Here is a 21907-nt window from a genome sequence, read left to right as displayed (position 1 = left end):
CATGTAATTTTACGTTTTTCTGCATAACATTTTCATCGTCATTAGATTCACTATTGAACGCTTTTTTGAGCTGTGTTCGAGTAATAAAACTTGTATTTTCATTGTCCATGCGATAGAGTAATCTGCTTCGAACATCCCCGTAGGACTGTCCCTCTAATCCACAGACAAAAGCACTTGAATTGTTCTGAAGTCATGTTGTGGAATTCGGAGTCTTCGCATGCTCGCCTTCTGAGTAGCGAACTTTGCTACTTTCCCGCATTTTTTCTGAGAGTAACCGCTGCTGAACATGAGGTTGATATACTTGTTGTGCGCTGGTGCATCCAACTTCCTCAACAGAAGACGAACTTACGCGACATCTTCTAAGCTTCGTGCATCCAACTCGAATAGGTCTTCATATGTTCAAACCGATCTTTTTAATGTTCCACCGTTTTCAGGTTCAAAGAAGAAGAATTCGGTGATATTCATGGGAACGATTAGCTTTGTACGCTCCGTTGCCAGATGTCGTCTCCGATAGCTTCTGTAGAGCTCGAAGAATTTCTAGTTGTACGTTAACGCCTTTTTGATGCATCCTTCTCCCGTAGTTTAATGAGTCGAATTTCTTCTCGTTTAATACTAATTCGAATTGCTTTTAGTTAAAAAGTTCGAGATATCCTCCGTGTCATTTCAAAAGGTTCTATTGCACTGAGCTGTGTTCATTGCCATGGTTTCCATATTTCAATGTGAACTTGGAGCATTTTAAGAATGTTGTAGTTCTCTTCAACGTAAATTAAGTGTTGCAAGCGATCCGATGATCGATAAAAAGCTGTTTCAGTTTACCGAAACTAGCCGAATGTTATGAAAGTTTAAGAAAATTCTTGTTCTGGAATTAAAATAGACAAATTGCAAAGCAAAAGTTTTGTAAATAAAAACATTGCATTGTATTAAGCAAGGAGTATCAGGGAACAATTACATATTACAATGAAATTTACTTTAAATCACATTATGCAACATAATTCATGCATTATTGTTGTCATCTCTGACTAATAAACGTGTTTCGGGCATCTACCCGTAGTTGAGGCTTGAAAAAAACCCGACGATCTTTCCATCGCACTTTGCACCATGCACACGATCACGGGAAGCGTGTCCCCATCAAGCCACCAGCCACCACAAGCTGGTGAGCAAAACGTGTTGAACCGTATCGGGGCACAGGAGGTATGTGGGGCTGCTACTGCCGGGCTGGGCGGCAGCGTTCCTGCGAAGCATTTGAAAAACTAACCCCAGAAAGTGGGGAAAATGCTATATTACTGACCGACGTGGTCTGCCGCAGAATGAGTCCATTTTTACCGCTGCAAACACGAGGTGCACACCGGCGACGCATTAGTAGCGAGTTACGAATCGTTGTGGCGCGTATAACAACACCCTTGTCTCACTGTCCACTAGCAGGACACATTCTGGTCCTGGTGTGATGTGCGCTTCTGAGTGGTCTGTGCGTGTTGCACTTTGTATTTGAATTTGATGTAATTGGACTGGGTGGCAGAGTTCCAAGCAAAGGATATATAGTTTCGCGGGAAAGGCCCCAACTATTCTGGCGCGGTTTCTTTTTTTGGAGTGTATCCTGTAAGTGTGAAGTGACTCGGTTTATTGTAGGAAGATTTAAATTATTTCAGTTTAGTTCTGCGCGTCCCGGCAAAAGTGCGATCAGTTATGGAGGACTCTGGAATCGATCATCATATAGATCAGGGTTTAAAATGCTTTATTTGCAAAAAAAAAATCCATCTATAGCTTTATAAAAATCGGTATATCCACCGATGGTTTCCTCGTGTCAATAGCTCGTGCGGACCCGCACCATGTTGATAGTGTGCACCGTTGCATCCAGGCGAGCGGGTTGGTTGGCCCACCGAGAACCCGTTTCTGCAGCATCTCTGCATTACATAAAAGGCTTGCAAAAGTGACGCAACTACGGGCTAAGCATTTGCTGGCACTTATGTTGCAGCCTATGTTCCCTTTGCGCAGTGTATCACTTTTTTTTCTCGGCCATGGTGTATTACTCGATCGTTAGAATGTGTCCTTTTTTTTTGTTCGAACTACGTTTGAAGATTGAAACAAAAATGAAAGATAGTTGCTCTATTTGCTTTCCATACCTTCGTGAAACAATCTCCACCGACCACTGCGGCGATCTTCCACAACTTCTCTTTAAGCTTAAGCCCATCATCAACTTGCATAATCTGCATCAGGGTTTTAAGCACCGAGTAAAAGTAATGTGTGTGTGTGTTTGGCCAAATGTGCAAGTGCATGATTATGTAACTGGCTGCATTTGGCTTCCAACGGTGTGTCCTACCATGCGTGGTGAAGCCGGCATGCAGTTTGCCAGCCGGTTCGAAAGCACTTGCGCCCGATTCTTTCTATGAAATGTGATGAGGCGCTGTTGGGTTGTTGCGTTTGCCTTGGCGCAGTTGCAGTTGCAGTGGCAGTGTGCGATGTTTTATGTGCACCCATTGCATTGGATCAAACACAAACAAATGCGCCCATTTGTGATTGCTTCATTGGTGCGCAATGCAGAATGCAGAACCATCGTCGTCGTCGGCTCGTCAGTTAGGTTGCGAACTCTTAAATTCTAGCAGCTTCTGGGCTTTTAAAGCTACCATTTCATGTTTCACCCCGGGCGTTTGCCTAATGCACGGTCAAGTAATGTACATTCGTTCTTTTACCCCCCGATATCAGCTATCACCACCGCTGTAACCGACTGGGACGCACTCCCTCACCGCACAGCCTGGCCATGTGGTACTTTGTGGCGTGTTGCGTGGTGCTGTTGCTGTTATGGCTTCATCTGGACAACTTAAAACCGGCCAATTTTCCACCCGGCCCCAAATGGTACCCGATCGTGGGCAGCGCTCTCGCGATCATGAATGCACGCAACAAAACGGGCATGCTGTGCAAGGCGGTCGAGCACATCGCTAAGGACTATCCCGAGCATCGCGGGGTGATTGGGTTCAAGATAGGCAAAGATAAGGCCGTGATGGCGGTCAATGCCGAGTCGCTCAAGGAGATGATGAACAACGAAGACTTTGACGGTCGGCCCACGGGACTGTTCTACGAGACGCGCACCTGGGGCCTTCGGCGTGGGGTTTTGCTCACGGACGAACAGTTCTGGCAGGAACAGCGTCGTTTCATCGTGCGCCATCTGAAAGAGTTTGGATTCGCCCGGAAAGGCATGACGGAGATTATACAGAATGAAGCCGCCCAGATACGGAAGGACTTTGAGGATTTGGTGGCACAGGGAAACGGCACGGCCACGGTACAGATGCAGGGCGCCTTTTCCGTGTACGTGCTGAACACACTGTGGCTCATGATGGCTGGCGTTCGGTACAGCAAGGACAACAGTGATCTACGGTACTTGCAATCGTTGCTGCACGAGCTGTTCACAAACATTGACATGATGGGTGCGCTATTCAGCCATTTCCCTTACCTGCGGTTCGTGGCCCCACGGCTGTCCGGCTACCAGCAGTTTGTCGAGATTCATGAATGCATGCATAAGTTTATCGGTGCCGAGGTGGAGCGTCATCAGCAAAACTTCAACCCGGACGATGAACCGCGCGATCTGATGGACGTGTACCTGCGCACGCTGCAGAACAATAACGCGCCGTCCGACAGCTTCTCGCGCGAGCAGCTGTTGGCCGTCTGTCTGGACATGTTCATTGCCGGTTCGGAGACGACCACCAAAACGCTCGACTTTTCCTTCCTGTACATTGTGCGCAACCCGCAGGTGATGCGCCGGATACAGGACGAAATTGACGATGTCATAGGCCGCAATCGGCTGCCGACGTTAGAGGATCGCGCTAGGCAAGTATAGTATAGAGCGGAGATGGCATGCTGATCACACATAGTCACACTGTATCTCACCTCACCGCCCTTACAGCATGCCGTACTGCGAAGCTACGACGCTCGAAGGACTTCGGTTGTTCATGTCGAATACGTTCGGTATTCCGCATCGAGCACTCAAGGATACCACGCTCTGTGGGTACAACATTCCCAAGGTGAGCCTCCGCTACATTGCTCTCACGATCACGATCTCGGGTGTATAACCTACTTACCTCTAACCACTCCACGCAGGACACTATGCTCGTTGGCATGTTCCGTGGAATGATGCTGGACGAGAACCTGTGGGAAAAGCCGACCGAATTCAACCCTGCACGTTTCCTGAAGGATGGAAAGATACACATTCCGGCCCAGTACCATCCGTTCGGGGTCGGCAAACACCGATGCATGGGCGAGCTGATGGCGAGAGGCAATCTGTTTCTCTTTCTGACCACCACGCTGCAGTCGTTCGATCTCTTGCTGCCCGAAGGAGCCCCCATTCCGTCGGACATTCCGGTTGATGGGGCGACGCCCAGTGTGCGGAAGTATCATGTTGCCATTCGTCCGCGTTAGACGAATCGCAAAAGACAAAATATCGTGTCGATATTTTCGAATCGTTCCATTCAAAGACCACTAGTTGCGTTACGGCGAGTATGGCTCATTCATTCGACGAAAGCAGGACGATCATAAAACTTCGTTTCATAAATGGTCATATAAAGATTTGTTACCAAGTAATGCTGCATTACGAATGGTTCTGTTTGGTACAGTGGGTTCACATCCGAAACCAACCTGAACTGGTCACGCAGGGTATACCCGCAAATTCCAGAAACCGACTGTCCTCAAAATAAATGCTCTAATTTTTTCGACTCCCTTGGGCATGTGGATGGCCCAAAAATAATTATGACATGACGAGCATGGTGAGTCTAATTCGCTGCACGATGGTTAGATGCAGTGCGGAGAGCGCGCCATCGTAACGACTCCTCCATTGTCCTTCCACACATACGAGAGCAACAATTCTTCTGGACTTCTTCCTCTCGAACGCAGCTAACAGTGTTCCGTCAGTTTTGGACAGAGTCCATGTCTCACAGGCGTAGATGAGTACTGGGACTATAAATGTTCTATGCAGATGTTCTATCTGTCTTGACAGGTGGATTTTGAGTGGAGAAGACTTCTCAGAATGTAGTATGACCGTTTGGCAACCTCCACCCTACCCATAACTCAACGGTCATCTTGCTATCGGTGCTAGGCTGTTAGAAAATGGTTTCCCCAAAGTTTCTGCCTCCGAGCATCGGATGGCACTCTCTAGCGCCAGATTGAAGAAAAGACAGGCAAGCATATACCCATGACTCAGGTCCCTTGAGAGAGCAAAGCGAATTATTCATCCACTCTCTTCTGACTTGTGATGTATACAATTGTCATTCCTACAAGCCCAGGCTTTAGAGCTTAGCCGAGATTCCAAAATCGCTCACTGCGTCGTATACTGTTATCCGGACGTTAGGGGGCTGTTGCATGCGACTTTAAAATCAATGAAAAGATGGTAGGAGTGTTGCTGCTGCTCCGCTATCTTCTCCACAATTTGCCGCATGATTAAAACTGTTGTCTTCAAACACAGTGTAACATATTCGTCAACTATTTTTTCCACAAGAGCAATTGTTTTCAATCGCTTCTCGGCCTAAAAGATAAGATCAAAGTACAACACTATCTGCTTAACCTAAAATACTCCTTAGTTTCTTTCACATGCCTTCCTTGCACCGTTAAACCAGAAAACAATAAGTAGAACCATTCGCAGCGATTAACGTGTTCCATACAGGACAAAACTATTCCTGAATGCTCTTTACTTTTATCCTTGTTTTGTAACAAAAAACTATCTGGAAATACAATAAAAAGGTTGCATTTGCGTCGTTACAGCGAGAATATCGTTTGCTTTCTTCTTAACTTACATTATTTGTATTGGTGTATGTGTGTGGGTGTAAGGGAAGGAAGGTTGTCTGTGTGGGTGTGTGGGTGTGCTTTGCAATTGCGTGAATCTACGTTGATGCAAAAGTTGGATCGATTCACGGCTCGCCGATACGCCTTAAACTCTATATAGTGTCACAATGCTACGCGCTTTCGTACTATCTAATATCTGCATATCAGGAGTTGTTGAATAGAATGTATGTATATAACAACAAAGAACACGGAACACATCTTCACTGACTATCAGCGTCGGCAAACCACAACAAGTCGGGTTCCGCGTGTAAGCAAACCTTACCCACCGGCCAAGCTAAAGCTTACTGTGCCTCCGTCACAACCTTCCAGTGTTGCGACTCGAGCGCGGAATTGCACCGTTCGGCCGTGATGCCCCGTTCCTTCATGTGCCGCGAATCGAGACAAACGTTGATCTTGCGGTGCTGTATCAGCCCGCCATCCTTCAGGTGCCACTGCTGGTTCTCCGAATCGTCACAGTACTTCATCAGCACGCTGTTGTACCGTGCGCTGATCGTAAATTTAACCAGCGTCAGGCAGAGATCATGATGCTTTAGCTCCCCCTTCCTATTGAGCACCCAGTTCTGGTTACCGCCATTTCCGTGACACGTGTACAGCCCCACGACCGCACCGGCCACGTTGCCCAAACTGTCCAGACAGTATACACCCTGCCTTAGGCTACCGTTGTTCCGTCGCTCCGGTATGCCCAGCTGTGGATAAACGTGCTCCAGATACCACCGGAACGGTTTGCACTGCAGCTCCCGGCGCAGCTGCAACCGATCGTCGATGTCACCGAAAGGAATGTTCGTAGCCAACGGGACGGCCGCATAGTAATACTTCTTGTACTCATCCATCCACACTTCGGCGGCGCGGCGCGTGTTTTTGGCGAAAATATTTCCACTCCCACCGCCGGGGAACGTGTACGGATGGCGCTTGCGGAACACGTGCCCGACCCGGCTGCAGGGGATTATTTCCAGCGATCCGCCACACTGCCACACTCGGAAACTGATTTCGAGATTTTCTCCGCCCCAGATGTCCATCTGCGTATCGTAGGTGCCGAGCCGCTCGAAGTACGCTTTATCAATCACGAACAGGCCTCCCGCAATCATGGGCGTTCGGATGGGGGCCGTGGGATCGCGCTGCCGCGCCTTTCGTTCGGCATTGCTCAGATATTCCCACTTAAACACCAGGTTCCAGTCGAACCCTCCGCGAAGATCCGCCGACGCACCTATGTACTGGAAAGTATCCATGCTGATCACGTCAATCACTGGACACACGACGCGTGTTGGATCCTCGGCTACCCGGGCCAGCAACGGTTCGAGCCAGTTCACGTTACACTCGCAGTGACTGTCAAGGAATGTAAGTACCTTTGCCGTGGCGGCTGCAGCACCCGTTACCCGTGATCGTACCAACCCCTCACGTTTGCTATTCCTTATCAGCCGCACCTTCTGAATTTTGGCCAACTCTTGCCCATCCTCCGGAAAGTCGGAGTAGTCATCCACCAGGATAATCTCGTGGATCAATCGTTCCGGCGAGCGGTTTAGCACGCTTACCACCGTCCGCAGCAGTGTGCTGCGGGCCTCGTTATGAAACGTGATGATCACACTGGTAGCAGGCAGATGGGCGATGCTAGCCGGCTCCGTCCAGGTCGAACGACGACACATCGCATTGCGCGTGTCCGGCAGTTCTCGGTTGCTCTTCAAACCATCGCTCGCCTGCTGATTGAAGCGATTCCTTAGGTACGGATCTTCTCCGCGCTGCAGACCGCCCTTCTGAATGTAGCTGGCCTCATCGAAATAGTCCCATGTCATGGGTGGCGAATTGTAACTAAATATACTATTGCTATTGCTATTGCTACTGTGCAGGTTGTGACCGTTGCTACTGCTGGTACTGCTACTACTACTGCCGACGAACGCGGAATTACTATCCTCTGCATTCTTTAGCGAACTCTGGTGTTCATTGTCGCGGTGCGTCAGAGCCTCGCGTGCGGCGCCACCACCGCCTCCAATGTACTGGTCTGAGACGGAGTGCTGCTTTACCTTGCTGCTGCTGCGCAACCGCAGTGCGCGATTCCCGTCATTATGGTAGTAGTCACCTTGAAAGTAGTAGATGACCACCACGATCCAGGTTATGGAAATAATACCAAACACCTTCACATTTCGTCTCATAGCGTTAGCGTGGTATGGTTCAGCTGTGTCGAATGCAGAACAATCGAATGCATCGATTGCCACAAGGATTTCATCCAATAATGTTGCAGTTTAGCGGCCTATTGTTGTTGCTCTTGTCCGGTTTTATGCGACTCGGTACTGTGGTAGCTGAAGCCAATCTTAATGGCATTTTTCGCTGATAATACTTATGCGGTGCATCGTCTCGTCACAATTGGCTTAGCCAGAGTTGAGAGACAGTTGATACATTTGTCGTTCCTTTCAGGATTGGATGACTATTTCAATCACTGAAAAGAGAGAACAGTTAAATGTTTATCAATACAATGGAACATGATAATATGTGTACAATTGGGCGTTAAAGAGCTAAGAAACACTTTGCCAATTGCCGAACGATTGCTTGTACGATCGCTGGTTTAGATATGATCCATCATCATGATCGTGATCGATCGAACGTATAGTTTTTATTCCACCCTTTTCTTGCGCATCATTCGCTTCAACTGTTCATTCACTGTTAACGATCACGCGTTACGAAATCTATTTAGCGTATAACACGGTCCAATAAGCAATCGATAAGCCGGAAGCGGCAAGATAAACGTTTGGCAGAGAACAGCACACAACCGTGGTGAATGCGTTCGAACACGTCTGCAGCATTCAAAACTACAGAGATTCAGTACACTAATAGATTCAATTTTTATCACACGACTACGAACATTGCCTGAATTCATAATCATAAAGATGTATCACTCTATAAAAATTACATAGAGGACTATACCTCCTCAAATGCTAAGCAAACGATTCGACGCATTTGCATAACAGTTCTGCTATCAACCGCGAGGTGGCGTTCTGAGCCGCAGAATCAGCTAACTCGCTAGCAGTTTACATTATTTGTCGATCGTTTTCTGCTGTTCCCCTTGAAAATACACAATCGGTACGAATAAAAGCTGCATTTCAATATTGTAACCATTACTTATGACACTATTTAGGCACTACACAAACGGTAAGCTACAGTAGAGTTTAATTTAAAATTAAGAAGAGTCAAGGGCGTCAAACCCTGCTGCGTTAGACAGAACATGAAATATCAGAGTTTGTCGCAGGAGTTTGTAATTGTTAAAAAATTTTAATTTGTGGCATTGTGACATTTCAGGCTGAACAATGTAAAAATTTAAGAAATTAAATAAATATATGACAATACGGCGTCATGCCGTAATAATGGAATTATAAATAAATAAATAAATATATCTTCAAAACAGAGACAGACATTTTTGACGTTCATGCCGTAGGTTTTCCTTCCAGCAAACTTCATTTGATCGTACGGCGCTCATACAGGATTTCCACCCAACGAGGTCGATTACGGTGTGATGCTAGTTAATATTTTGGGACAGTATAGTCTGTCGGAAAAAGTTCCCTATGGTGCAACAGAGACAATCATTATTGGGGTTTCTCAATGGTATATAGCAAAGTTTCTCAAAGCGTTTAGTTGAGCCAGAGCTGAGCCAGTCGACAATACCGCAACCTTGAGCATCTTCGGACATTAAGGGGATAATTAGGCGAAATACCCAATCATCAGGCTCAATATGGTGAAAAGCAATTGTTTCCTTTCCCTGCTATTGTGACCGCAGGACCGTAACCGACACAGTAGATAACTGATTCTCCGTACTAAATTATTTGCGTTTCTTATTGAAAAGCTAATAGTAATATGCTTGCACGAATCTTTTCCCGTACATGAGCATGAGTTCGGATCATGTAGTTTCAATCAACGGTTTATGAACAAAAGCACTACCTGCACAACTACTAGAGCATTACCGTTTGCAGTAGTACGGTAGAGAAACAGATCGTTACATGCCCTTGCTGCTCAATCAACGAGCTCAATATGGTGGAAGCAGCTATACTCGCTAGCGGCCACCGGTTGGTTATTAGAAAGGTAGAGAGGCTGCAAGGTAACTTCTTCATGGAAAGAATGCATTCATGCAGCATATGCGCATATGTCTGCCTGCGATCATGTGTGATCAGCGGCGAAAAAACTAAGAGAAACCTAATTATGCGCTGGTGGTTTAGACGTGGTCTATTACTTCGGTGATTTCTTTGGACTTTTGTATTGCTAGTTTGCCTTCTGCATAGTAAAGTGCTATAAAGAAAAATAAATTAGTAAAATTTTGTAGCACCTTAACGGTAGCCTTCACTAACGTCCTTTATACGTTAGATTCACTTCAATTCCAATCGTCACACATACACAGCATCACAGCCTGCAGCTCACAAAATATCCGATGCATTCCAGAAACTAGAAAACCGAATAAAGCTACTTGCAATACTACTTTCACTTCTTTACGGAACATATTTAATACATGGTCGGGCTCATGATGCACCGCATACAGCAACTGCGATTACCCTTTCATTTCTTGCCAAATGGTACGCACTTGAAGCCGAAGAAAAACCCATCTTCCCGGTGAATTCAATTGCAATTTCTAGCAAACAGTACACAGGCTCGCGCGCCAGTTAGTTGCAAGCATCCATTCCTCCGGCAACCTTTCACCGGTTCAAAAAGCCCACTCTTTGGAGCATCTTAGTACATTGTCGAACGGCAAGCGGCTGTTACCCAACGGCAGGCGCGAGTGAAGATCGTTGGATAATCGTGAGAATTTGGGATAGCTATTCCGTGGTGCTATGGTTTGGTTAATTTCCCTCGGTTTGTGTAACCGGTCGGCGTCGTATCGGTTGGGTTCAAATTGTGTACGGTCGGAAAGCTACAATCGGTGTTTGAGATTATGACGATCTATAAGATTTGCATAAAATTCATTGCACAACAGGAAGGAAAAACAGACCAGATTGTTACAAAAATAAAACTACTACCGATAATTAATTGAATTAAATTTGGCTCCAACTCTAGCAAGAAACGAAGCCACTCCTTTTTTCTGCTAAACCTTCGACTGTTAGCTTGGACCTTAGCGCTAACTGTCGGCTAAATAAAGGTGCGCCATATTCCAGCTCTTTCTAGGTTTCAACGATCATTTAGTACTTCCTCTTGCCTAGCTCCAGAAGTCACTTTGGAGACTCTTCCATCGACGACAAGCCCGGAGTAAAAAAAAAAAAGGTTTTTCTGAGCACCGCAAACCGCTCATTCTGAGTAGTTGCCACAAGGACTGAGGATATTTTTAAGCGATTCTATGAATTATGTCTGACGCTTTGATGAAATTTTTAAGTCCAGGCAATATAGCCACGATTTTCCTCATCAGTTTCGGCTTCATTTTGCGGTCACACAACGCTCTTAGATGACCGGAAGCTGTTAGCAAACGTTTTTAAGCCAGTTATAACCGATCGTCAAGAAGTGTCTCACTATTTACTGCTTCTTCCTCCACTATTTTAACCATAGTTATGCCAAATCAACTGATACCACTGTAACATTTTGTCTGTACATAAAATATACGTTGTTTGAGACGCTGGCCGTTCTTGTGGCTCACTAGGACACAAGTTCAATGAACAAAAAAAATCACGAAAACAGGCTATCTGTTGAATGTACTTAATTATAAGATCGCATCATAGCACCTTTAGCATCGCTGCAACACCAATAGAACTGATTTTAGTTTTCTGCCAATAAATTAATTTAAATGACACACGATCGATAGCACTGCACAAGCGATCTATACCTTTACAGAGGGATTACGGGACGGGCAGATTGCGGCGAGTTCAGTTTTCCACTTTTCCAAAATCTGTCTTTTTTGTGGCCAAATCCTCGGCTGCCTGCAGGCACTTCTCAACCCTTCCCCACACTTTCCTTGCACGAGTTAAACTTTCCACCGGCCACGTTAATGAATACTCGCGACACGATCAACACACGAATCAGCTGATGAAGGACCCAGGTGGTCCAGTTGAAAGACGCGAAAAACTAGTTCGCGCACAAAACTTGTTTGTGCACACACACACACACACATACACATACACACCTCTTACTATTCTATATGGCAGTGTGATCGAATTGGGTGCGAAATGGGCATTGCTTCAGGCGATCGCTCTGCTGATGGTGGTGTACCAGAGGGATGCTGCTGCTGTGTTGTTCCTGACCGTCACTGTTGTCTACTGTTTGCGATACTACAACGGCTCGGATCTTCTGCATGCGGAATTGAATCTCTCGCGTAATCCCCCCTTTCACTCTTCATCTCATTCCGCGCTTGCTACCTTCCTCCCTCTCCTTCTCTCTCTCTCTCTATCTCTCGTTCGCGAACATTCCCACTCTGTTTTGTTCGTCCGTTCTCTGCACAACCGCACCACGATGGTCACATCCAATTGGTTTTTGTGGCATGTGCCGTGCGCGGTAAGTGTCTATTGCATCTCGGCGCACTAACAACATCATCGATGGCTATTGTTTTACGTTCCACTTCGTAATCGGCAGACGATCGGGTTCGAGGGGCGCCTGCTGGCAGGTAGGGGGACGACCGGGCGAACCAAAGAGGAAGCGAACAGACACCGCAAAGTATAATGGGGAAAAATGAAACCAAAGTGAATCACTTTTTTCTCACCGCCGCTCGCGCGGCTCTCGCGGGCCGAGGGAAAAACTAAATAAATAAATATATACTTTTCCCCGTTCAAGATTCTTCGCGGATGCATTACCGCCCCCAGCACGCAAACAGCTTTTCCTGCCGCACTACTATTCGCACCTACTGCTATACTGCTTGCTTACCTGGTTCTTCGCCGCTGCAGCCGCTCGCCGTTACACGGGCAACACTGAGTGTGTGTTTGTTGTAGTAAATCTATGCACAATGATTCGCATCTCTCTTGGCACGTCCTCCGCTGTGCATAGATGCGGAATGGATGCACTACACCGCGCGCGCACTACATACGCGAAAGCGAAACGCGACCGCGAATGTGAGACACAGCGAGAAAAGACGTCGAAGAGGTGGAACTCGGGTACCAGCGCCAGTGGCGGGGAAAGGGGAGTGTGCAATAATAATAATAAGTAGGTCCCTTTGCTTGCCTTCGACGAGCACACTCAAGACTGACGGCACTGATGCTTAATCGTTCGTTAAGCAAATTTCGTGATTCCAACGGAAAGTTCCCCTTGGCCAACTCTATCCACGAGCGCTTGCAAAAAGGGGTGCTGCTTCCGTGGTCGTCTTCCTGTGTACGCCTCAACGATGCACGCACATTTTCCACTCCAAAAATCTGCCTCAATGCTACGCTTTCGGGAGCAATCCCCAGTGTGTGTCCGCAGCGCTATGAAGCGCACTATTTCGACGTTACTGGTTGTTGCCAGCTCGCGACAGAATTGCCTCGTACGTTCGGACTTTTCTACAGCTACAATCTATCGCTCACCAAGCTTAGTATGTTAAATATTCCTCCTGCACACTTTACAACTGGTCGGACCGGTGGGTCGTCCGAATTTTCGTCCTACTACGCTTGCGTCCGGAAGAATCGATATCATGAATTCACTCTTGCTACCTCCATTCTCTCACTCTCCTTATTGTGCGTTACACGAGCATTGTGGTGCCTGTATGTAATTCTGCGCCGTTGTTTTGCTCTGGCTGTTAAGTGCATTTCGAATTAAAATGTGTCACATTCACCCTCGAAACGTGTATTTAAACTAACCTTTTTGTTCCATTGAAACCGCGGGCTTCGAGAACGTAACGAATTCAAAGCAGCGATAGCAGCAGCGGCAGCGGCGGGAACGATAATATCAGACTATTTTTCCATCACAATTGTCGTGTGCCGTTGCCGCACCGGACGGCCAACATCCGGGGCACAGCATGGTAATGAATCCGTGCACTCTGTTTTGCTCCAAAAATTACTTTCACTTTTCTCGCGCTTGTGCGTGATGTTGCGAGGCGCATTGTATACAAACTTCGGTTGCAGAGCAATGCACTGGGCGGTGCGGTTGGATCATGCAGCCAACAGCTTGTCAACAAATGAACCGATCGCGAATCTGACAGCAGCAACACAACAGAGGCTTTCAATTCGAAACTCCGAGCGAACAACTGTTTCAACAAGCTACCGATAACGATTCCTTCTACCAAATCGTTTGCTTATTTTGTGCAGAGTCAGCAGATTACATTCAGATGCGTCCAACATTTTTTGATAACCGATTAATATGAAGCTTCACATGGTTGTCAGCCAACTCACTCGAGCCAACCTTTTCCACGCACACTCGGACATCACGTCAAAGCAGTGTGACGTTTTGGATGCATTTTTCGCTTGACAAAGTAGGGAGAGCAGAAAAAAACAAAAAGGCTACTTTTCTTCCGAGTACACACAACAGTGATTTTAATACCCGTACAAAGAAGAAAGTCAAGGCCCAGGGAAGAGTAAAATTGATTGGTTTTGTTCGGTGGCAAACTACTGTAGCGGATTGCGGGTTTTGCAGATATCCCTCAACAGCGTAGTTCCGCAAAAAACAGCACAGCAGCACACCACCACCATTCCGGATGGCTATCAACCAAAACACAACCGAGTCGTCGTTCCACAGTTCGGGGAATGGAGGCAGTGATTCAGCTTCCGCCCTGCGTATGCTGCTCGAGCAGTTGCTGCTCCAAAGTGTCAACAGTGGCGATGCAAACTTTTTCACCGAGGCCGAATACCAGAAGATATGCGAATGCATCGTGGTGCTGCTGGTCGCGGACCAGATCGATGCCACTACCAAGCACGAAATTCGCAGCCTTCGATCGCTGGCGGACATAATTACCAAGCAGTTCCAGCAGCTGATCGAACGGAAAGCGTTCCGCGAGCTGGTGAAGGATTGTCTCGAAAAGATGTACACGGCCGATGCGCTGTCGGTGAAAAAGCTCCCGTCGCCGTTCGCCACGATCATGCTGGCACTGATGGACCCGAAGCAGGGTGTTGCGTGGATTCTGTCCAAGAACATGATCGACGAACATATCAGAAAGATTCTCAACGTTTTCATCGACTGGCTGTGTAAGATAAATTTTGCGCCAAATCTAAACATTTGGATCATACAGATGGTGGAAGGTTTGATGGTAAGTGGCCGAGAATGTTCTTCAGCAACAATGCAATGCAACTAATCTTTGCTTTTGTTGCATTTTGCACCACTCGCATTGCAGGCTAAGGGCAGAACAAATTGCATTTTGAACGTGCGGCAGGATAAACTGAAACAATGCAAAGAAGTGATGCTGCTTCCGCATTACCAACAGCAAGTGGGTCCCGTGATCAATTGCCTGGAATCGTGCGGAGATTTGCAATCGGTAAGCTTTGGAAGCATTTTGGAAAGGGAACGACCGTCAATTCAGTCAATAATACACTGTTTGCGCGTTTCCAGGACAACGTTCGTCTAAACTACACCTGTAATGATCGTTATGAGAGTACTGCAGACGTTGACAATAGCTTGATTCGGTCGAATGCCCGCGTAGGGTTGGTCAATTTGGGCAACACATGCTACATGAACAGTGTGGTACAGGCACTAGCTATGACTAAACAGTAAGTGGCCCTTTCATCACGCTTACGAGTCCCCTATAACGACAACTAATTGCAAACCCTGCTCTGATTCCGGTCCAGATTTTGTACGGAAGTTCTGCTGAAACAGATCGATGCTCCACCCTTCTCGGAAGTGCAGCAGCTCCTTGCCCTGCTAATCCATTCACGGCGACCCGAACTAACTCCGCGGGCAGTGCTTGCATCAACTAGACCACCCGGGTTCGCACCAGGCTACCAGCAGGATTCGTCCGAATTTTTAAGCTACCTGCTCGATCGATTGCACGAGCAGGAGAAAAAACTGTTGCATGCAGCTCAGCCCCACAATGCACCATCGCTACCGGCTGCCACCAATGGTGGTGGCGGCGGTGGCGGCGGTGGCAGCGGTTCCACCGGTACTATCAAAACTTTAGTACAGAAAACCTTCGAGGGTCAACTGTCGGTCGGCTGTTTGTGTGCCGTTTGCAACAGCTCGAACCACACAACCGAGGCGTTCCGTTCATTGGATCTGTCGTTTCCGGATGACACCGAACTGTCGCAGGCTGCGGGCGACGATGGTGCGCATTCGGTCCAGAAGCTGCTCGATTATTTTTGCTCCTCCGAGAAGCTAGTCGGTGAGAATCAATACTTTTGTGATCGCTGTCAGCAGCTGCGCGATTGTGAGCGCTCCGTTACGGTAACGGCGCCGCCACAAAACCTCATTCTCACCATCAAACACTTCCGGTACGATCAGACACGAAATTTGCGCGCGAAACTCATGAACAAGATACTGCACAACGAGGACATTTCGCTTACCGTGACGGACGCGGCGGGCCATTGCCGCCAGCTGCACTATCGCAACTATGCCGTAGTGGTGCACTACGGCACGAGCATGGACTCGGGACACTACTACACCTACGCACAAGATGGCACGGGCACGTGGTTCAAGTTTAACGACAACTACGTGACGGAATGCACAACCAGTGAGCTGCAAAACATACCGAGCCCCAACACGCCGTACATTCTGTTCTACCAGCTGGTTACGAACGGCGCACCGGAAACAGCCCAAGCAACCGCAACCAGTGCCGGCCAAACGATCGGTTCAGCGTACGGAGAAATGAACGGTGGAGGCGGCGGCGGCGGTGGCGGAATGCACGGAAACACGTTTCCCGCACTAAACGAGCTGCCCACTCGGCTGCAGGAGTTTGTGCGCGATGACAATCTCCTGTATCACCGGGAGGTGCAGGAACAGCGTGATAAGAAAGCCTCCAAAATGCCACTGTTGTCGTTCGGTGGCAGTGGAGGCAATCGCCGCCAGTCGGATGATTACGACGATCCACCGCCAAGCTCGTGCGGTAGCAAATGGTTGCAGTCGTCGAATAACTTTATCTTCTAAAATCCGTTCCGTTGCTGTGCGTTTTATTTGGACGTATGCCCGACGTCCATGTGGCCCATGCTCTTACACACCTTCCATTATTTCCTATTTTTGACACGATCATGGCTGGCAGGCTGACGTGAGACATGGGATGGCTCACCACCGTTCAGTTGTTACTAATTATAAAGGAACTAAAACTGGTTTTAACGTGTGTCGTTGTTTTGTGTTTTCTTTCCGAACTATCAGATAGGCAATAAGGTAGTATCATTCATTGGAAACCGCCAAGAGGGCTGTTTAGTTAGGCGAAGGACCATCGGCCAGTAACGGTTTTGTCCGCAGCCCACAGATGCCCCAGTTGTTAAGCGAGATTCATCAGAGTACGTTGCGAGCCGTGGAGTATTACAATTCGGCATTGGGCAAAGTACTGGAAGTGTTTTATGCCAATCTTGCAGGTAAAAAAAAAACTCTTAACCTTTGCATTGGAAAGTATTGTGGTAATTGATCGTCGATTTGTTGTCCCATCCGAAGAGCGATGATGCCAATCGGCCTTCTATGGGCGTATGATCAACTCACTTTGTTTTGTATATAAAATTAATATTCCTTTGTTGCGATCGTCTCGATGCGGGACCTTTGGTGTAAATTTAAAATCCCAGGATTACATCGGCCGACGACGACATTTTACTCTCGCTTCGAAGCTGTCAGTCCCTATGGCCGCCGTCGCATATAAACAGAAGCAACAATTATTGACCCCTGTGGGCAAGCTGTCAAATCAGACTCATTTTGAAATTGGAATATTCTTGAGGAAACATCGTCAATCGCTAGGGAAAACATTGCTGTGGCTGCTTGCTTGCGTTGCTATGGAACAGTAAATTCACATCACCGTCAAGCAGCACATCACGCTTCGGACAAAACAAAAAGTGCATATCAGAGGTTCTCGTTGCCGTTTGCAGCTTCTTACAGGTGTGTTACGTTTCGGTGCCCTACTACGGACTAGTGCAGCTCTAGTGGCAAACGTGACCGGGGGTTGGCAGCAGCACGTTGCTGTACGGGTCTGCAACGATTTGATTTGATCAAGTGCAAGCGTGAAGAGGCCCTATAAAGTACTGGCAGGCGGACACCGTAAGGAGAGGTTGCTATGGGCAAAGCATCACAGGTTGCTATGGATCACGATAGCAGCAGTGATCGCATAACAGCCCGTGTTGGATCGCGCACGAAGGTAATATGGTCACAACAAACATACACATTTTTGCTTCGTTGTTTTGCACCGTTTTGATTGCAACGTGCGGAATTTTATTTTATTCAAAACAAATAGAAAGCGAAAATTGTGTTCGACCCCTCCGACCATCATGTGCCACGAAAACGCAACCGTCGCGGCGAGAACGAGTCAACGGCAACGGGGACGGGGACACCCAAAGCAGAACCACCGCCAGCCCGGACAGCAGCAACACCGTTATCATCGTCTTCCAGCGAAGGTTCAAGCCACAGTAATCATTCGTCGGCCGCAACTGCACCGCCAGCGGGCAGCAGCCAACGCGGTACAACGGCAACGACGATATCGTGCCGTGTCTGTCAAAAATGCGGACGCAGCGGGCCTGGACGGATGCCACGAAAATCACCCATGACACCGTGGACATGTGCTGGATGTATCGCTCCTAAAGCGGTTGGCAAAGCGGGGTCTGCGGACAGCAGCAATCAAGGGCAGTCAAAAATGCGGTCCAAATCGAGCAGGGATCGAACGCCCGAAGAGGAAGCAACCGGAGCAGATGAAGCGAACGATGAGGCGGAAGAGGAAGAGGAGGAGGAGGAGGAGGAGGAAGAAGAAGACAATAAGCAACAGCATGATTTCGCCGGATTCAGCGAAACGGAGCTCGGTGGCCATGGGAAGGTGAGCGATGTAACGGTGGACCAAACATTGTATGACCGCAACCCGCACGAGGACAGTGACGGTGCGCAGATGAAATCAAAAAAAACTGCAGCAATTAAAAGAACCGACAGCCGCCACCACGATGACGAGGGAGAGGAATCGGTCAAAGATGTACGGTACTGGTCCTGCGATGATGTGTGTAGATTTTTCAGTCGGCACTGCAAATCGTGGGGAGATTTATTTCACGAACAGGTAAGCCATCTAGCATTCATATTACAACGCCAATCAATGTGTTGCAGCGTTACTATACCAAAACACACGTTCCCTGTTTGCAGGAAATTGATGGCGCATCGTTACTGTTAATGCGGAAGGGCGACGTACTATCGAGATTCGGTCTTAAATTGGGCCCAGCCATGGAGTTGTACCAGCGTATCGTGGCGCTGCAAAACGGAGACCGAGATATAGTGGATGTTCGATTAACTTGGATATAAATAACAACAGCCAATGCATGATAACGATGCATATGTTGGCCGTATGTCTCGCATTCAGTATCATCAATCCGTGGGTGGGAACGCATATGTGCGGTAGATGGGTTTGTCACTTACATTACTATGAGATTGTTTAAAGATCGTGCGAGTGGGCGAGTGAGATGTTTACTTTAAGTTATAGCCAATACAGTTAAGGATACAATAAATAGAAAAGATAATATACCCTACTGGTCAACAGAAGAAATCAGTGGAAGAACATCTTTTCAAATGGATTGAATTATTTACGCGTGCTTCGAATGGCAAGCTTTTTTCGGCCAGCTTTGCTCGCTTACCAGCAAATAGTGGCAATATGTACACAAGGATAGTTTTTATTGGCAAATACTTTAACAAATGACAATTTGAATCTGGCGGACACTTAAAATCATATAACCGGATTTGCTATTGCCAATCTCGACATTGCATTCGGTCGTTACGAGCACCCGCATTCCCCCCTCTTGTGCCATATTAAAATTACAATCAGGCAGGCTCTCTGGAACCATTCTCATCTCTCGAGATCATGCTTCTCTTCGATTTTGGCGGGGTGGGAGGTTAATAGCTTTACAACATACACACATTATCTCCAGGCGTAAGATTCTGCGCAGGTACCGCTCTTCTATTTTTGCTATCAAACTACCGTAACAGATAAAACATCCCGAAAAGCAGCCTGTGCATAATCCGTCGGTGTGAAAGTTTGCCACTACACAGGGACTGTTGTTGTAGCTTATTTGGCTGCAAGCGTCGCATCATCGCTCATACTTAACCTAGTAGGCCGAGTGATTGCCCCGTTGGTGCCGAAATAATACGTCCCGCAGGAATTGCATTAAGCATGGCAAGAAACGTGCCAAACCAACGCAATAGTAGTGCAATGAAAGAACGCCAGAACTGAACGTCGTTCCCTCTTGGTTTGTGCTGTCTCTGTCTCGGTGGGTTTCCTGTGGTTTGTCGTAATTAATTGCTCGTTTCGCTGTCCTTACATCGTAGGCCATCGGGGGAATCATTTGCCGTCAACCACCATCTCCGCGGTGCTATCCAACCCCAACCATCAAGTGCGTGCCCCTGGAAAGGAAAGTGCGTGTGTCCCCTTTGCGCTGCAGCCCAAAAGTCTTGTCCCAAAAAGTAAACAATCAAAATGGCCGTCGGGAGAGTGGCTGGCACGGGAAACATCGGGTACTCGTCGAACTACCGGACAGGGGGTAAGACCGTTTTCATGGCAATTTTGTCAAGGCTACCTTGATGGATGGACCCTTACTAGCGGTATAATTGTTCACGCTTCAGGACGATCGTACCACGGTGGAATAAACGAGGAAATCATATGGATCAGCATCGGGATGGCAGTTACGATCGCGATACTCATCACGCTAGCATTAATTTACCTGGCGTACGAAAAATGCCAGAAACGTCGGCAACGCTACATACAGGCGTGAGAAATCTCATACCAATCATGACCCATCGCCCACAAACAAATCCTCGATATGTGAACCGCACCGCATGATGTAACAACCGGTAACAAAATGACCACCAGCTTTTCTTAAGCCGAGGATGAGATGCACACGGAAAACAACCGCAACCGGAAACACATAGCAATTCTCTACCACCACCACTAATGGACCAAACTAATTAAAAAGATTGCCTCTCTAGGGAAGCACTTAAATAATGACATAAGTATAAGGACACACCATTTAAAACGCAAGCTAGCAAAGAGGAAGACAGTAGTTATTATAAACCCCAAGGCGGGAATGATTAAATCAAACGAAACCTTAAATACCAAACACTTTTTAAATGCTATACATACATTTATATACTCAAACCAAAATGGGATTTATTCGGTGAGCTCAAATCCTCCCCCAAACCGATGTAGCAGTAAACCTGCATAGCAGCAGCAGCAACCGCCAGGATCTTTCTTTGTGGTATTACTACGGGACGTGAGAGCCCGTCATTGTTACACGATATTATATGTACATTTATATGCGTTTTATCGTCAAGCAGAGCCTAACCGAGGGGAGGGAAAAGAGGGAGAGCCGACGCTATACGCTAGCCACAATAAGGACAAGGCAACCAAAACGCGAAACATTAAAGCCAAATTTACAAACAAAGCCTTTACCTGGTGGAACAAAATCAAAGAGTTTATTTCTACTGTTTTATCCTTTTTCCTACCATGGTGTAGACCAATCGGATGGGTGGATGGGCTGGTTGGTTCTTGGCCGGTGCGAGCGTCCCAAAGCCTAGAGAATGTACCACTCAAATGTTATTTCCTGCGTATGTATTTTAGGAGTTAAAGTATATATATATATAATGTTCAAAAGCACACTCTACTCTATCTCTGTCAAATGTATTTCACCCACAAAAACGTTGTTACAAAAGCAAAAGCAAAAAACGAGCACTCTCTTAATGCGCGCCATTGCGTAGGACATTGATAAGACATTTAGTACACAGGTGTACTACAGACACAAACACACACGAAAACTGAATTGATTAGACACCAAATTAGTATTTCCCTGTCACCCCCCCCCCCCCCCCCCCCCCTACTCACTTTCGATGTGGAACAATTTTAGCTGCAGTGCGCTTTATTTTATAAAACAATATTTAATAGCCCGAACGAAAAGAAAGGTATGGCAGCCCAATGTTTCAACAATACAGGAAGAAATGGAAAAATAAAGCGAACGTAGAAAACTTCATCCGGAACGTGTTGCTCTGTCTGCATTCCTTCCGTCCGACACGTCCACATGCCTGACTTACGAAATTAACAGCAAATCGTCACTACTTACCAACAAGCAGCACGCACGCAGAG

The 21907-nt window shown here is 47.2% G+C and overlaps 4 protein-coding genes across 7 annotated transcripts; 3 read left to right on the top strand and 1 right to left on the bottom strand.

The window, feature by feature from the left end:
* Window positions 1–1374: 1374 nt before the first annotated feature.
* On the top strand, window positions 1375–4560 carry LOC118511190 (probable cytochrome P450 303a1). The gene is made up of 4 exons (XM_036053960.1): window positions 1375–1596; window positions 2701–3819; window positions 3896–4013; window positions 4090–4560. The coding sequence occupies exons 2-4, from the start codon at window positions 2756–2758 to the stop codon at window positions 4405–4407; spliced, it is 1500 nt and encodes a 499-aa protein (XP_035909853.1). The 5' UTR covers window positions 1375–1596; window positions 2701–2755; the 3' UTR covers window positions 4408–4560.
* A 1066-nt stretch (window positions 4561–5626) lies between these two features.
* LOC118511189 (polypeptide N-acetylgalactosaminyltransferase 2-like) lies at window positions 5627–13837 on the bottom strand. Of its 3 annotated transcripts, XM_036053956.1 has the most exons (3): window positions 13542–13837; window positions 12637–13477; window positions 5627–8251 (listed from the first exon to the last, which is right to left on the bottom strand). In XM_036053956.1, the coding sequence occupies exon 3, from the start codon at window positions 7965–7967 to the stop codon at window positions 6105–6107; it is 1863 nt and encodes a 620-aa protein (XP_035909849.1). In that variant the 5' UTR covers window positions 7968–8251; window positions 12637–13477; window positions 13542–13837; the 3' UTR covers window positions 5627–6104. The 3 variants fall into 3 exon arrangements, with proteins under 3 accessions (XP_035909849.1, XP_035909850.1, XP_035909851.1); XM_036053957.1 differs by lacking the exon at window positions 12637–13477; XM_036053958.1 differs by lacking the exons at window positions 12637–13477; window positions 13542–13837 and adding an exon at window positions 11903–12065.
* A 259-nt stretch (window positions 13838–14096) lies between these two features.
* Window positions 14097–16930, top strand: LOC118511188 (ubiquitin carboxyl-terminal hydrolase 35). The gene is made up of 4 exons (XM_036053955.1): window positions 14097–14923; window positions 15008–15148; window positions 15223–15380; window positions 15459–16930. Exons 1-4 carry the CDS (start codon window positions 14375–14377, stop codon window positions 16747–16749), a joined length of 2139 nt encoding a protein of 712 aa, XP_035909848.1. The 5' UTR covers window positions 14097–14374; the 3' UTR covers window positions 16750–16930.
* Window positions 16931–17469: 539 nt separating this feature from the next.
* On the top strand, window positions 17470–21794 carry LOC118511185 (atherin-like). 2 transcript variants are annotated; one of them, XM_036053947.1, is made up of 5 exons: window positions 17470–17944; window positions 18041–18844; window positions 18928–20021; window positions 20101–20312; window positions 20395–21794. In XM_036053947.1, the coding sequence occupies exons 1-3, from the start codon at window positions 17864–17866 to the stop codon at window positions 19081–19083; spliced, it is 1041 nt and encodes a 346-aa protein (XP_035909840.1). In that variant the 5' UTR covers window positions 17470–17863; the 3' UTR covers window positions 19084–20021; window positions 20101–20312; window positions 20395–21794. The 2 variants fall into 2 exon arrangements, with proteins under 2 accessions (XP_035909840.1, XP_035909841.1); XM_036053948.1 differs by lacking the exons at window positions 17470–17944; window positions 18041–18844 and having other exon boundaries at window positions 19084–20021.
* Window positions 21795–21907: the final 113 nt, after the last annotated feature.

The sequence above is a fragment of the Anopheles stephensi genome, chromosome 3 (genome assembly GCF_013141755.1).
Source record: "Anopheles stephensi strain Indian chromosome 3, UCI_ANSTEP_V1.0, whole genome shotgun sequence".
Taxonomy (NCBI): domain Eukaryota; kingdom Metazoa; phylum Arthropoda; class Insecta; order Diptera; family Culicidae; genus Anopheles; species Anopheles stephensi.
This window is presented reverse-complemented; position numbering and strand designations above follow the sequence as displayed.